The sequence below is a fragment of the Elephas maximus genome, chromosome 4 (assembly GCF_024166365.1).
Source record: "Elephas maximus indicus isolate mEleMax1 chromosome 4, mEleMax1 primary haplotype, whole genome shotgun sequence".
NCBI classification, from domain to species: domain Eukaryota; kingdom Metazoa; phylum Chordata; class Mammalia; order Proboscidea; family Elephantidae; genus Elephas; species Elephas maximus.
The window spans coordinates 80,539,964-80,555,940 of record NC_064822.1 but is presented as its reverse complement, the minus strand read 5'-3'; the positions used below and the strand labels follow the sequence as shown (position 1 = coordinate 80,555,940).

General features: G+C 39.6%; 1 protein-coding gene across 7 annotated transcripts in view; it reads left to right on the top strand.

Moving 5' to 3' along the window:
- The first annotated feature begins 4,702 nt into the window (after nt 1-4,702).
- The window catches only part of ABCC9 (ATP binding cassette subfamily C member 9), a 151,182-nt gene continuing 139,907 nt past the window's right edge, over nt 4,703-15,977 (top strand). For 2 of the 7 annotated variants that reach the window (XM_049882613.1, XM_049882608.1), the window contains exons 1-3: nt 5,229-5,780; nt 9,027-9,086; nt 11,437-11,598. In XM_049882613.1, the coding sequence (XP_049738570.1) occupies nt 11,457-11,598 (142 nt within the window). In that variant the 5' untranslated portion in view covers nt 5,229-5,780; nt 9,027-9,086; nt 11,437-11,456. Of the gene's footprint in view, nt 4,860-5,228; nt 5,781-6,842; nt 7,720-9,026; nt 9,087-11,436; nt 11,599-15,977 lie in introns of those variants that run through there. The other 5 variants (XM_049882610.1, XM_049882611.1, XM_049882609.1 and 2 more) reach the window with 5 other exon arrangements.

Below are 15,977 nucleotides of genomic sequence, written 5' to 3'. Positions count from 1 at the left end.
TTCTGTTCCTCTGACTTTCTATTGAGTTGTCTAATTCTGTAATTTTATTGTTAATCTTCTGAATTTCTGATTGCTGTCTCTCTGTGGATTCTTACAGCTTACTGAATGTTTCATTATGTTCTTGAATAACCTTTTTAATTCCTTCAACTGTTTTATCTGTGTGTTCTTTGGCTTGTTCTGTGCATTGCCTGATCTCCTTCCTGATGTCTTGAAGAGTTCTGTATATTAATCTTTTGTATTCTGCATCTGGTAATTCCAGGAAGGCACCTTCATCCAGAAGATCCCTAGATTCTTTCTTTTGAGAGCTTGTTGAAGCAATCACGGTCTGCCTCTTTATGTGATTTTATATTGACTGTTGTCTCTGAGCCATCTATTAGTTATTATATTAGTTTATTTTATGTTTGCTTATTGTATCCCAGCTTCTTGCTTTGTTTTGTTTTGATATGCCCAAGTGGGTTGCTTGAGTGAGCTAGCTTGATTAACCTTTGAAGCTCTAATGTCCTGTCACCAGATGAATAGAGCTGTTATCAGGTATATGAACCTAGGAGCCCATTCACTTTTCTTGTATGGATTCAGCTCAGCTGTCCAAGGAGTTGGTCATCAAGTGTGTGGTACAGGCCCTGTCCTATAGTCTTAGAGGAGCAAGCATGATTGGTGTAGGTACAGGCATCTGGTTGCAGCAGGGGGTCACGCTCTGAACAAGGCAGGGGGGTGACAACCATCCCCCAAGTGTCTGTGAAGAAAGCGCAACCCTGTTCCCTGCAGTGCACAGGTGGGTGGGTTCTGCAGATGGACCATGGGCAACCAGTGCTTTTGGTTGTAATGACTGGGAGGTAGCAGTTATCCTTGGACCTGTGTCATGGGTGGCTGGGTGACCTGAGTGGAGCCACCAGTCCTTAGGCCTCTGATGTGGGTAGGTGAGGATCCTGTCTAATCAGCAAAGCAGTGTCAAACATCAAACACGAACCTCTTCACTGCACAGATGAAACAGCTGCAGTTGCAGTCTGCCAACAAGGGCCTATTCTCCTGAAACAGGTCTGTGCAGGCGGAAAAGGTATTCAAAGTCCATGGACTGTTATGGCTGGACAGGAGCTGCTTCTGTTCTGAGCTCCCCAGGTTAGTGGAGCTGACAGATTATCTTTTCCCCTAATTGTGAATTTATTCCTTCTCCAAGGCAGGGAGAATGGCTCAGAATGCTCAGTGGGACCTATCTTAGGCTCAGGGAAATTGACAGCCACTGATGCTGGCTTGAGGGCTGGGGGCACAGTAAAATATATGCAAGTACTTAGCTTTTGCCAAGATCGCCATTTGTCTCTGGTTCTGGAGGTGTGAGTAGGCTGTGCAGCTGGCTGTTTCTCCCTGAGGATACTGTGGTGGAAAGCTACCACCAACCCGCCACAGTCACTCCTGGGAATGGTGCCTGAGGGTTCCCACCAAGTCAGGTCTGGCAACTCCTCTCCACTTCTGAATTGTCTCTCCCTCCCCCTGCTGCTCAACCCATTTTCTAACTTTGGCTTTGATGTTCAGGGCTCCTAGCTTGTCATAAATATAATTGTTTCACTTGTTTTTTCAGGTCTTTGTTGTAAGAGGGATCACCAGAAGCGTCTGACCACTCTCCCATCTTGGCCTCACCTCCAATGTATTCTTAATAGCAGCACAAAATATGAAAACAAAAATGAAACTCTATTACTAATTTTTACAAGAAATGTACAGACATAATACTGAGTTATAAAGAAAACTTGAATAAATGGGAAACCATATTTTTGGATGAAAAGACAGAACACTCAAAACATATTTATAAATTATTTCCTAGATTTAATGAGATTACAGTAAAATCCCCAAAACAGAATAGCTAAGAACGTTTTGAACAGAGTAAAAGGGAGACTAGCACTACCAGGTTTTAAAATATAACTTAAAGCATTGACAATCAAATTAGTCTGATCATAGGAACAGAACAGAAAAAAAATTGAAAAACAGATGAATTGACCAAAATAGTTAGCCCATACACAGATACTACTATAAAATAATTAGATATATATTATGAAAGTTGCTGGTTGTGGTGTAATTAAGAGTTCCGCTGCAAACCTAAAAGTTCAAATCTACCAGCTGCTCCTTGGAAACCCTATGGGGCAATTCTACTCTGTCCTATAATGATGCTACGAGTCGGAATTGACTTGACTACAATTTTTTTCTCTTTATAAATCAGGGAAAAAATAAATACAAAGATTATTCAGTAAATTGTGTTGGTGTAATGATAAAAATGTTAAGTTAGATTTTCATCCCATGGCATATGCCAAAACAAACTCTGGAATCAAATTTAAAAATACCTTTCAACAAATAAAAACGGAAAGCTAATATTTATAAACTGAAAAAGAATTGGAATGCATTGTGTAAATATAAAGCAACAAATCTTTGTACATAAACTTTTCCTTAGAAGGAAGCATTAAAAAGGCAGAGACTCTGGAGGTCTGTCTTATTACTGAACTCTGTGCCTGGCACGAGACCTAGCATATAGTATGTGCTCTAATAAATGTTTTATAGAATGCATAAAACAATTGGGAGCGTCACCATTTTTTTTTTAACTGATAAATCGGGAAAATATTTATCATATGTATATAAGGAAACCCTGGTGGCATAGTAATTAAGAGCTACAGCTGCTAACCAAAAAGGTCAGCAGTTTGAATCCACCAGGCGCTCCTTGGAAACCCTATGGGACAGTTCTACTCTGTCCTTTAGGGTTGCTATCAGTCTGAATAGACTCAGTGGCAATGGGTTTGGTTTTTATATGTATATAAATGAAGGTGTATTATACTTTTCTCATTAAAAGTGATACAGATGATAAACTTCATTAAGACAAATGGACAAATGTGAACAAACCTTCACCACAGATGAAATACAAAGATGAATGAAGATTTGAAAAAACGTTGAATGTCAATAACAAAGAATTGCATGTTATCTGTCATATTACAGTAATTTTGCTTTATTTTTAAATAAACCCTTGTGGTGCAGTGGTTAAGAGCTACAGCAAGAGCTACAGCAAGCTAGTTCGAATCCACCAGCTGCTCCTTGGAGCCCCAATGGGGGCAGTTCTACTCTGTCCTATAGGGTTGCCATCAGTCAGAATCCACTCAACGGCAATGGGGAGTGGATGGTTTGGGTATCAGTGAAATAGGTCATCTTACACAGTTTGGTAAGTTAATATAATTTCTTTTTAAAAAGTTAAGTGTATCTTAAATTATCTGCCACACGGGGGAAAAAAGCTTGATGTGCAAAGTCCACCGTTGGATGATATATATACATATATAAAAAAACCCAGACCCACTGCTGTCCAGTGGATTCCAACTCATAGCGACCCTATAGAACAGAGTAGAATGCCCTCATAGAGTTTCCAAGGAGCGCCTGGTGGATTCGAACTGCCAACCTCTTGGTTAGCAGCTGTAGCACTTAACCACTACATCACCAGAGTTTCCGTATATTATATATAATAGTGAAAATTTGGCAACTACATATCCAACAGTAGAAAAATGGTTTTAAATTTTTGGTATATTACACAATGGGATATTATGCAGCCATTTGAATAATATCTGTGAAGATCTAACATACCATCAGAAAATTGTTTTAAAAGATAGTATGGGGAGATAAATTATGTTGTGATTGCCAAGACTATAAAATATGCATAGAAAATATAGAAAAACGATAACTATTACTCAGAGTTTACCGAGGGCGCTCACATTGTCTCAGCACTTCACAGGCACTATCTCATTTACCATCACATCAACCCTGTAGCATATACCTTTATTTATTCCATTGAACAGATGAGGAAACTGATACACAGAAGGGTTAAGCAAATTGTACAAAGACACTGAGCTAATAAGTGGGGTAGCAGAATTTTTATCTTGCAGGCTGACTCCAGCGTCTGCACTCTTAATTATTGCACTATATCTCCTTTTTTTGTTAAAATACAACAAAAAGTTTTCCGTAGTAATCGTGACTTACTATCATTAGAATACCCAAAGTACTATGGAAAAAAAAATTCCCATCAGCTCTATTTTGTGCAGTCAAATATAGGATTTCTATCTGGGGATTATTGTCACCTTCCTCTTTCTTGTGCTCTCTCCGTAGATGCCCTGATAATCCTCTGTCCCCCCTTGTGGTTTGTTCATTCGGTCTCCAGGTCCCATGCCCAGCGCCGAACTTCCCACTCTTGAAACTAGTTCCTTTCTCCCTGCGCCTGCGTCGCGGCCAAGAGTCTCACTCAGGGTGAAGTTGCCAAGCGCTCAAAGGCCGCCAAATCTTTGTCTTATGGACCCTCCCGGTTGCCACCCTATGTGAGCTTGCAGACTCCTAGTGGTTGTAGGTTCAAGCCCCCCAGCCACGGCGGTCATTGCTCCAGGAGTGCAGCGACCTTTTCGTAAGCGAGGCGCCCGCGGAGAAACCCCCCTGCGATGCAGAAGGGGTGTCGACCTTTGCTCTCAAGGTCAGCGAGGCGGGCAGGCTGCGTTTTGCACCTCTGTGTACAGACCGTGATCCACCCAGTGTAGGGTTCAGGTCCTGGAGCGGTGCCCCCTGGGGGACGCGACGAGTCCGGGAGCACCAGTCCTGCTGGTTAGGCCAGTTGCTGAAAATAATAATTATTTCAAGCTGACTCAGAAGTAGCCCCTGAGAAAATTGAGTGCTAATTAAAGATGTTTCCTGGCTGCGGAGGCCAAAGGTTACTACTTGCAGACTGGGGGCGTTAGGATGGAGCGAGCGTATTTTAAACACGGTATCTCCTGGAGAGTTACTTCTCTGGCGGCAGGAGGAGGGGGGAACTGCGTGTGCAGCCGGTGGAACCAAAGTCCCTCTTTCGGGAAGCCTGGGTAAGGGGTAAGGGTCTCCCTTCGGTAGCGCGGCGGCTTGGGAGCAGTAACCCAGTTTTTCGGGTCTCCGGAGCGGGGGAAGGAATGTTCGGCTTGACCCTGTGTTGCTCTTGTGAGATCCTGGCAAGCGATAATTTAGCCCGGCAGCGCGTTCCTCTACTTAGCATGAGCCCTCTATTTCCACAGTGTGCCCAGGGGAGAGAAAGAAAAAAAACAAAAAAGAACAGAAAAACCGAAACCCCAAATCTGATTCCATATGTGGCTAATAAAAGCAAGTATGCAAAACATAAAGAGCCCCGGTGGTGCAGTGGTTAAAGCGCTGAGCTGCTAAACAAAAGGTCAGGGATGGGAACCCACCAGCCACTCCTCAGGGAGAAAGATGTGGCAGTCCGCTTCCTAAAGATTTACAGCCTTGGAAACCCTAGGGGGGAGTTCTGCACTGTCCTATGGGGTCACTAGGAGTAGGAATCCACTTTAAGCCATGGGAATGGAAATACAAAACATACAATACATATACATACCTATAAAGTGAGTACCTTGCGTGTTTTGACGATGAAAACCCGGCTCTGGTTAATCATTGAATCACATGTCGCAAGTGTCAGTGTCTAATGAAATTTGGGGGACGCACGTTATTTGGGTTCGTGAACTCTTTGCCTGGCGTGGCGGGAGTTTGCTGCTGAAGTGCGCCGAATGCGGGGCCGAGCGGGGGTGGGGAGGGTCTCCAGTCCCAGGCGCTGCGCGGGGCTTCTGCCCAGTTTCCTGCCTCGCTAGAGTCGCTGTGTCCGCCTCGGCCCCAGAGCCGTCAGTGTAATTGAGAAACTCGATAGGAGGCAGCAGCTGATCTCCCACCACCCTAAAAATAATCCGCCCCGGCGCCCGGCGTGCTTCGACTAGGGAAGGAAAACTCTGCCTTCGGAGTAAGTAAGTCCGTGTCTTTTACATAAATATTATTTTAAAAATTAAGAATAACTCTGAACTATCTGTTGTGATCTAACATTTCGGCAACCAAAAGCCGCAGGAGCACTCTCTCAGCGCTACGCGTTCACGATCGTTATTTCTAGAATGAAGGGACCGGGCCCCAGAACTGAGAAGACAGGATCAGATTTCCAGCCTTACTTACAAGGCTGCCGGCTTCCACATAAACCAAGTGGAAACAGAACAAGGGGTTATTATTAATTTTTTTTCTCTTAGACATTTCCTGTATTGTTCATGAAAGTAGCTTTCTATCTGCTTAATTTTTTGTAACGCTTTGCTTTTTTAGGAGCTCTGGGTCCACGTTTGAAATATACGTCCTAAAACAGTGTAGGAAGCCTGTGTTTTGAAGGTAGCAAAGTACACGCCTAGGGGTTTCAGGCAGCGTCAAGCGATTGCCCGTGGTATTTATGTTTTGCTTTGCTTAGTTTGGGATTTAAAAAATTCCCGTTGCAGTGTCTGTCCAAGGGATCTTATCTGCTGAGTAGTTCCAACATTTCCTTTGGTGTGCATAGAACTTCACAGCCACGGAAGAGTGAATGGGTGGATTCAAATTAGCAGTAAATCAGAAGTCAGTGGTCATTTTTACTAATACTTTTCTTATGTGGACCTGCTACAGATGGGTGGATGAATAGATGAGTGGATGGATAGATGATAGACAGATATCCACTAGTTCATATTTTATGAACTGTGGGCCGATGGCTCTTCCAAAGAAGCTATTAAACCATTTGTGCTTGCAAGTGGTCACCATCCTAAAAAATGCTCTAGGTACTGATAAAGCACTGAGTAAATCCTTCATAATGTCGTGTTTCTCTCTCATAGCATGAATTTGGTTAATTTAATAAGTAAAGAATGAATGATTTCACATGTAAGAAAAGCTTTTACATTGCCTTTAGCACGTTTTCTTCAGGTGTTTCCAAGCTTTTTAGGTTCTCTGAGATTAGTATTCCATGAGAATTGTCACTGGCTGCTGAGTGAAAGAATGCTAGTTTTCACCTATTTTATTTACAGTTCTACTACCAGAGAAGAGGGCTGACAAAAATAAGTGATGTATCTGATGTACTTGAACACTTTGACCATATTTTTAGAATTAAATCTGACCATTATTGTTCCTCCCTTATGGAGGAGCCAGCAGAGCTGAGAAGCCAATTACTCATCAACTAGACCCAAAATTTATAAATCCTAGGGGCTGTGGAACCTCGTACGATGCGTCTCAAGGAATAAGAATACTAAGGTTGGTATTCTTGCCATAAAATCAAGTGCTTGGTTTCAGAGTATTTTTGTTTTATGTCTTTGCTCTGCAGACCACTCCTGTAATAAAAGTGTCATTTTTATCTTTGTCTTTATAGTCCATTCGGTCAAGTTCTCCAATCCTGTAGACTGTCATAAACACCTAAATGTCTTGGTTTATGCTTTCCGAGAAGAAAAAAGTCATGGCCTCTCTTCCTCTCCCTCCCCCTTGCTGTTTGGGCCTCTGTCAGTGCTTAGCTGATCCAGACAGCTCCCGAAGGGGTGTGGCTGAACGATGTCAAGTGACAGAGTTTAGCTTACAGTAGCAGCAATTTATAACCTTCCCAAAAAAGCATTATTAACTTAACATGGACTCTGGGAGAGAAACACTGAATGGCAGTCGGAGATTTAAGAATTAGTTAGAAATCCTGACTGAATAAAAGACCTTCGGTAAACACAGAGAATTATCAACACATATGCAATAAGTTTATTCCTTCCCTCTTTTTGTTTCCGCTGGGTTGTAATGTAGTGTAGCTGTTAGAAGGTGCCACACACACTGGGTGTTGGAGAAGGAAGCTAAGGTTCAAGGGGAAGAGGATGGAAGAGGAGGAGGCAGAGGAAAAGCAAAAGGGGAGATGTGGTGAGAGGAAGCCGACAGGTTGGGACCCATTGCCCATTGCCGTCGAGTCAATTCCGACTCATAGCGACCCTATAGACAGAGTAGAACTGCCCCATAGAGTTTCCAAGGAGCCCCTGGTAGATTCAAACCGCTGACCTTTTGATTAGCAGCTGTAGCACTTAACTACTATGCCACCAGGTTGGGAGCCTGGGGGAAATGTGAGGTTAGAGATTGTGGGAGAAGGAAGAAATCAATCTAAAACTTTGAGGTAGACCCCTTGGTGTGATTATATTGTCTATTTGAGTGTGTGTGTGTATATATATATATATATGGAAAGGTATATATATGTAAGTGTATGTGTGTGTATGTATATATATTTACATTATACCAAGAATTGTTGTAACTAGTGTGGTCTCATGCACTAATGGATTGCCAATGCCTAGCACATGGTCAACACCCAATAAGTATTTTCATAATTAATTAATGGCCTAGAATCCCAGACATCTGGTATATGGCTGAAAATGTCCCTAAACTTTTTCAGGTGTTGTACTTCTCTGAAAGTGTCTTTCCACAGCTACAGAACATTTACTCAAATGTTATTTAATGGTAGTTTTTAGGTGTGATTAAAATACTAGGCAGGTAATGTTTATAGGTAATGGGGAATGTATTATGCAAATTCAGGGCATTCTTTATCATTGGCTCACTGATAATGATTAAAAATCAAGGTTTAGAAATACGGTCATTTGGAGTATTATAATTTTAGATAAAAGTAACTAAAGTAAAAATTATTGTCGGTTCATACTTGGAAACAGTTTATATATGTCTTTCACTTAAGAGTGTGTTTAAATTTTCCCTTTATCATTTCTACTAAATAAAGGAAGTAGTCTGAAAAATTTCATTACTAGGAATTATTTTTTTGTTGCTATTTTTTCCATCTTTACCAGAAATGCATCTAACATGCAAATATTTATTCATAACTTGTATTTTACTGTTTTTTTTTATCTCAAGTCTTTTCTAATTATTTTATCCACCTTAGGACTTCAGTAGTTTGTAAATACTTACCAAATATATAACCTCATACTGAGTTTTTTGTTTAACTGTAACTTTGTTTTTTAAATGAGACATGGTCTCAATTAGAAAGCATAACAAAAATGATTTCTCAATAAAAGGGTTTATCAGAAATACTATGTGAGAGAGATTCAGGGTAAAACTATACTTAAACAGTTGTCTAACTAGTTCTATTCATATGTTTTATTAAACCTTCACTTAACATTTAATTTCTCTAATAGTTTACCTACTACTGCCAGTCTTCTGTGTGTAACACTCTTTGTTGTTGTTTCTTCTAGGAAAAATATTTTTCATGACCATTGCTAAATCTGTTATCAATGAAAGAGAAGAGAGAAAAGGTACTATGTTAATTAATCAAACCTTTGCCAACTTTTAATAATCTAACTCAGAATCTAGTGTGCCATAAATATGGAAAAGAAACAAAGTCCAGTGACGTTAAAATCTTAAGCTGGTACTTATTTTAATAGAAGTAGAGAAGACATTTTCTTAAAAAAATAGGCCGGAGGTGTTGTGATACAGTGGAGAGAACATAGTATACAGTCAGACACTTTGTGGGTGTGGATCCTGGCTTGTCTACTGGCTGGCGAATTACTGAACCTATGTGAACCTCAGCATCCTTCTCTGTAAGATGAGAATTACATTATTCATCTTGCATAGTGGTTCTGAGAATGTAAGATGATGTATACAAAGTGCCCAGAATTTCATAGGTGCTGAATAAATGATTGCTCTTCTGTGCTGTCGAGTTGATTCCTACTCATAGCGACCCTATAAGACAGAGTAGGAAGGCTGTAATTTTTACTGAAGCAGACTGCCACATCTTTCTTCTGTGGAGCAGCTGTGGGCTTGGACTGCTGACCATTCAGTTAACAGCCGAGTGCTTAATCACTGTGCCACCAAGCCTCCTATTTAAATAAATGATAAGCATTATTATAAAAGAAGTTTTCAGAAGGCTAAAACTTCTGCTGGAGTGTCACATTAGAATTTTTTTTTTTCAGTTGTGCTTTAGGTCAAAGTGAAAAAGTTAACAGCTCAAGTTAATTTCTCATTAAAAAATTTATACACATATTGTTTTGTGACATTGGTTGCAATCCTCACAATGTCACAGCATGCTCCCCCTTCCTACCCCATGTTCCCTGTCTCCATTCATTTGGTTCCTGTCCCTTCCTGCCTTCTCATCCTGCTTTTGGACAGGAGCTGCTCATTTGGTCTCATATATTTGATCAAACTAAGAAGCATGTTCCTCACATGTTTTTTGTTTTATAGGCCTGTCTAATCTTTGTCTGAAAAGTGGGCTTCAGGAATGGTTTCAGTTCTGGGTTAGCAGAGCATCTGGGGCCATAGTTTCAGGGATTCCTCCAGTTTGGCAGACCTCAACTCCTCTATCATATGTCTCAGCACAGCAATGAGGAATCCATTTAAAATGTACGTTAGAGTATGTCACTTCTCTGCTCAAAACCCCTCAGTGACTCCTCATTTCACTCAGAGTAAAGCCAACATCTCAGAAATGGCCTTCAAAGCCCTGCATCATTTTGCCCTCTGTTAACCTCTCTCACCTCATCTACTTCAATCAAAAGACATCCTTCTGAACATATTGATCAAAGATTCTAAAGAAGATTCCTAATCAAAAGGGGGAAAATGCAGAACAGAATCCAAATTCCTGATGGAGTCCACACTTTCTGGAGCTACTGAAGCTGGAGGAACCCCTGAAACTATTGCTTTGAGATAATCTTGAAACTTTAAAACTTAAGCCAAAACTATCCCCTGAAGTCTTCTTTGAACCAAAAAATAGCTTATCTAAATTAGTAAAGTATGTCTGCTTTGAGCATTGTACCCTTAAAGAACTATCTATATGAGTTCAAATGGACAATGACAACTTTAAAGATTGCATGGGAAGTTTAGGGTGTAGGGAGTTTAAGAAAGTGGTCGGGGAGTCATTGGAAAAGGACAGCGACAATGATAGCACAACTTTAAGAATATGTCACTGAACTGTACATGTAGAAATTATTGAAATGGTCTATCTTTGGCTTGTATGCTTTCACCAAAATGAAAAAATAAAAAAAGAGATGCCCTTCATTTGAAAATTTGAGTGCATTTCATATAAGAATATTCTGTATGTGACTTGAGTAGTTTCATTGATTTTTCGCTTGGGTTATATTTAATCTGTCTTTAGCTCTTGGTTTTAAGGTTCTTCAGAGAAAAACTACTGTTTGCAGCCACTTTGGTCTCTGTGTATTAATATTTCCAGCAATTAATACAGTTTTCAGTAAATTGTATCCAGCTAAAGTTGTTTGTTAATGCATTTTCAATGACTGAACATGGGAAAGGATTTGCTATTACACTGTTTTGACTTTTTAATCATTGGTGTAATTTCTCTCCTTTTTCTTGATGTGTCCTCACTTTTGTTCTTTGAAATTATTTTAGTCAACTACTCTTCTGAATGACCGCTGTGTGTAGGTATTAATTACTTTGCATTTTTAAAGTTAAAATAAAAATTTTTCTTCAAAAAAAAAAAAAAAAAACTATGGAAAAGAGAACCTTAGAGAAAGTAGAAGGCCTTATAAGAAACTCTTAAATTACTTTGGTATAGATTTGCCTACTTCTTCAACTATAAAAATAAGCAGTGCTAACTGTATGTTATAATTTTATGAAAGAGTTTAAGAATAAAAAGCTCTTTTCTTTCTCTTTTAGAGTAAGCCATATGAGAAGAAATGAGCCTTTCATTTTGTGGTAACAACATTTCTTCATATAATATCTATGATGGGGTATTACAAAATCCCTGCTTTGTGGATGCACTCAACCTGGTCCCTCATGTCTTCCTGTTGTTTATCACTTTCCCAATCTTGTTTATTGGTAAGTAATCTGATATTTATGTCTTATTAAAAGCTGAGATTTGGTACAAAGTTGAGTTAATTTCTCCAGTATAAAAGCTGATGTGTAAGTCTGCAAGAAAAGAACAAGCGTTTTGTGTTTTCTAATTGCTTATCCTGTTGGTATATGATAAGGAGCCCTGGTGACACGGTTAAGCGCTCAGCTGCCAACTGAAAGGTCAGTGGTTCAAACTCACCAGTCTGCTCTGAGGCAGAAAGATGTGCCAGTCTGCTTCTGTAAAGATTACAGCCTTGGAGACCCTATGGCGCAGTTCTACTCTGTCATAGGGTCGAGATGAGTCGAAACTGACTCTATGTCAAGTTTGGTTTGGTTTTTGGCATACAATATTCTATAGGTTAAACAGAGAACACGTACCTGCTTAGAAGTGCTTTTCAGGTAGCAGCAGCAGTTTTTTAAAAAGAAGGACAGAGATAATTATGTTCTTTAGATCTAAATCATTTATTAAGCACTGGCTTTGTGGTAGATTAAGGGAATAGAATATGGGTAAGACAGTATATGCACCTTCAAGGTATAGTCCAGAGAAATGGATCAGTCAAAGTCAAGAGAAATTACTCACCACCTTGTAATCCCACGTACAGATGCAGGAACAAATTATCCTGGGCATTAACTTGCTAGAACAACTAACTCCTCTTGGTGTTGGTGGGGAAGATTTCATAGACAGTGACACGTTGGGGAATTGAAGAATTCAAATATGCAAGTTAAAGTAGGAGTGATGGGAGTATGTTTCAGAGAGAAAGAATATATGTGCAAAGAATCTGGAAGTTATTAGTAGAGTTTTCCCTATAATTTGATAGTTTATATGTACACAGAATCATATTATTCAGAGCAGTTATCTGCAATTTGATGTTTGATATTCCCATGCATGATTTTACTATTGTTGCTGTTGTTAGGTGCCGTCAAGTTCGTTCCGACTCATAGCGACCCCATGCACAACAGAACAAAACACTGCCTGGTCCTGTGCCATCCCCACAATTGCAGCTATGCTTGAGCCCACTGTTGTAGCCCTTGTATCAGCCCATCTCGTTGAGGATCTTTGTCTTTTTCACTGACACTCTACTTTACCAAGCATGATGTCCTTCTCCAGGGACTGATCCTTCCTGATAACGTGTCCAAAGTACGTGAGACGTAGTCTTGCCGTCCTTGCTTCTAAGGAGCATTCTGGTTGTACTTCTTCCAAGACAGATTTGTTCGTTCTTTTGGCAGTCCATGGTATGTTCAATATTCTTCTCCAACACCATAATTCAAAGGCGTCAATTTTTCTTTGGTCTTCCTTGGCTTGGGCGTGACACATCTTAGTCCTCAAGGTGACATCTTTGCTTTTCAACACTTTAAAGAGGCCTTTTGCAGCCAGTTTGCCCAGTGCAATGCAACTTTTGATTTCCCGACTGTTGCTTCCGTAGGTATTGATTGTGAATCCAAGTAAAATGAAATCCTTGACAACCTCAGTCTTTTCTCTGTTAATCATGACGCTGCTTATTGGTCCAGTTGTGAGGATTTTTTTTTTTCTTTATGTTGAAGTATAATCCATACTGAAGGCTATGGTCTTTGTTCTTCATCAGTAAGTGCTTCAAGTCCTCTTCACATTCAGCAAGCTCGGTTGTGTCATCTGCATATCGCAGGTCGTTAATAGTCTTCCTCCAGTCCTGATGCCCCATTCTTCTTCATATAGTCCAGCTTCTCAGATTATTTGCTCAGGATACAGATTGAATCTGTATGGTGAAAGGATACAACCCTGATGCACACCTTTCTTGACTTTAAATGATGCAGTATCCCCTTGTTCTGTTCAAACATCTTGATCCATGTACTGATTCCTCATGAGCACAATTAAGTGTTCCGGAATTCCCATTCTCCACAATGTTATCCATAATTTGTTATGATCCACAGAGCCGAATGCCTTAGCATAGACAATAAAACAGAGGTAAACCCCTTTCTAGTATTCGCTGCTTTCAGCCAGGATCCATCTGACATCAGCAATGATATCCCTAGTTCCACGTCTTTTTCTAAATCCAGCCTGAATTTCTGGCAGTTCTCTGTTGATATACTGCTGCAGCCACTTTTGAATGATCTTCAGCAAAATTTTGCTTGCAAGTGATATTAATGATATTGTTCGATAATTCCTGTATTTGGTTGGGTCATCTTTCTTGGGAATAGGCATAAATATGGATCTCTTCCAGTCAGTTGGCCAGGTATCTGTCTTCCGGATTTCTTGACCCTGCTGGTATTTGAATACTGGTGGCATAGCTTCCAGCATCACAGCAACACACAAGCACCCACTGTACGACAAACTGATAGACATCGTGGGGAATTTTACTATTATGTCCATAAAAATACATAAAAAGTTATCAGATGGATTTTCTTAAGAAAACTAATATAGTTTAACAATTTGTTTTAAAGAAAGGTTTAAAATTATTCGTATGCCTTTATTCGCTTAACAAATATTTATTTGTTAATGTGCTGGGCATTATTCTAATAGTGGTTGATCAAAGATTTTTTTGTAATGTAACATATCATGTAATAACAAAGTATCATAACCCTTGGTACATAGTTATTCAGGTTAATCAAATGTGGAAACACTCTAAAGATATTGGGACTACAGTAGCCATACGTAGCAGCACTGTTTGTGGAAATCAAATGATGGCATCGCATTGGGCAAATCTCCTGCAAAAAATCTCTTTAAAATGTTAAAAAAAAAAAAAAAAGCAAAGATGTCACTTCAAAGAGTAAGGTGCACCTGACCCAAGCCATGATGTTTTCAGTCGCCTCATATGCATGTGAAAGCTGGATAACGAATAAATAAGACTAAAGAAGAATTGGTGCCTTTGAACTGTGGTGTTGGAGAAGAATATTGAATATACCATGGACTGCCAAAAGAAAGAACAAATCTGTCTTGCAAGAAATACAACCAGAATGCTCCTTAGAAGCAAGGATGGCAAGACTGCGTTTTACATACTTTGGACATGCTGTCAGGAGGGATCAGTCCCTGGAGAAAGACATCATGCTTGGTAAAGTACAGGGTCAGTGAAAAAGAAGAAAACCGTTATCAAGATGGGTTGACACAGTGGCTGCAATAATGGGCTCAAGCATAGCAACAATCATGCGGATGGCATAGAATCGTTCTGTTGTATGTAGGGTCCTTATGGGTCAGAACCAACTCAACGGCACTAACAACAACAACAATATGTAAGACATTAAGAATAGTTTGGCCAGGAGTAGAACCTGCAATTTTTTTTTCCTGTAATTCTACAGTTAATAAATTCAGTCTTTGACATCCAGTTAACTTCTTGGGTCCAAAGACTGTGACACTCATGTTTTATCCCTAGAACTCAGCAAAGAGGATGACAGCAAGGCTATTTGAATAGAATTAATTGGAGTAGACATTGTCAAACAGGAATTGTGCAGAAAAATGTGGTTTTTTTCACTTACAGCTTTGGCTACTTCAGTTGGTGAGGGGCCATAAATAATCAAAATTTCGAAGAAGTATCAGGTGCAAGAAAAATGAGAATGTTACATAAAAGACAGAGTTTGCCTGCAAGAGTTTACAGCATAAGTTGTAGTAGAATATGTTGAACATAACTAATCTTCCAATAATGAAGTACATTTAAGAACAATCGTGGCATAAATTAATTTTTCTCGAAGACTATTTCAGGGGTGTCGTTTGTGTATACAGAAGTTCCTTCCTACAGTATTTCAACTACAAACCCCTGCTCATTCCTGAAGCATATGGGGCTTTCTACTGCCACAAAATGAAGGGGGACAACAGGATACAACATTCTTTCCTGCACACTACACATGAATGGGTATGACTCTAACTATGGTTTTGAGAAGAGAACAAAATTTTACTAAAATGTAATCTTGAATCTTTTCTGTAATGATGAGCTATGAACTCATAATGTTCTCAAGCCTGCCTAAAAAAAAAAAAATTTTTTAAAAGCTCATCATTAATGAACAAAAGTTTAACTTTCTGTAAGAGAGACATCAGTACCACTCGCTGACTAGTGCTGGCTAGACATAGATAACTGATTTTCTCTTAGGAGGTACATATGATTAAGAGTTGAACTCTTCATTTCAGCACCAAATCTCTCTCTCTCTCTCTTTTTTTTTTTTTTTGGTAGACCCTCAGTGGATCCTCTGTTTTGAAAGGTTTTAGACTCCAAGTTGCTTTTACTATTATCATTAATTTGTTTTCCTTTTGAATGAAGCAGAGACCTATCGGTAAAAGCTTCTGATTAACGTGAGATAACCATGTAGTTACCCAGAGTTGGTGTTATCCCTGGTCAGTACAATAAATGTTAATGTGTTGGATAGTTAGTCTAGGCAGTCTTGTAAAACAATTGTTATTT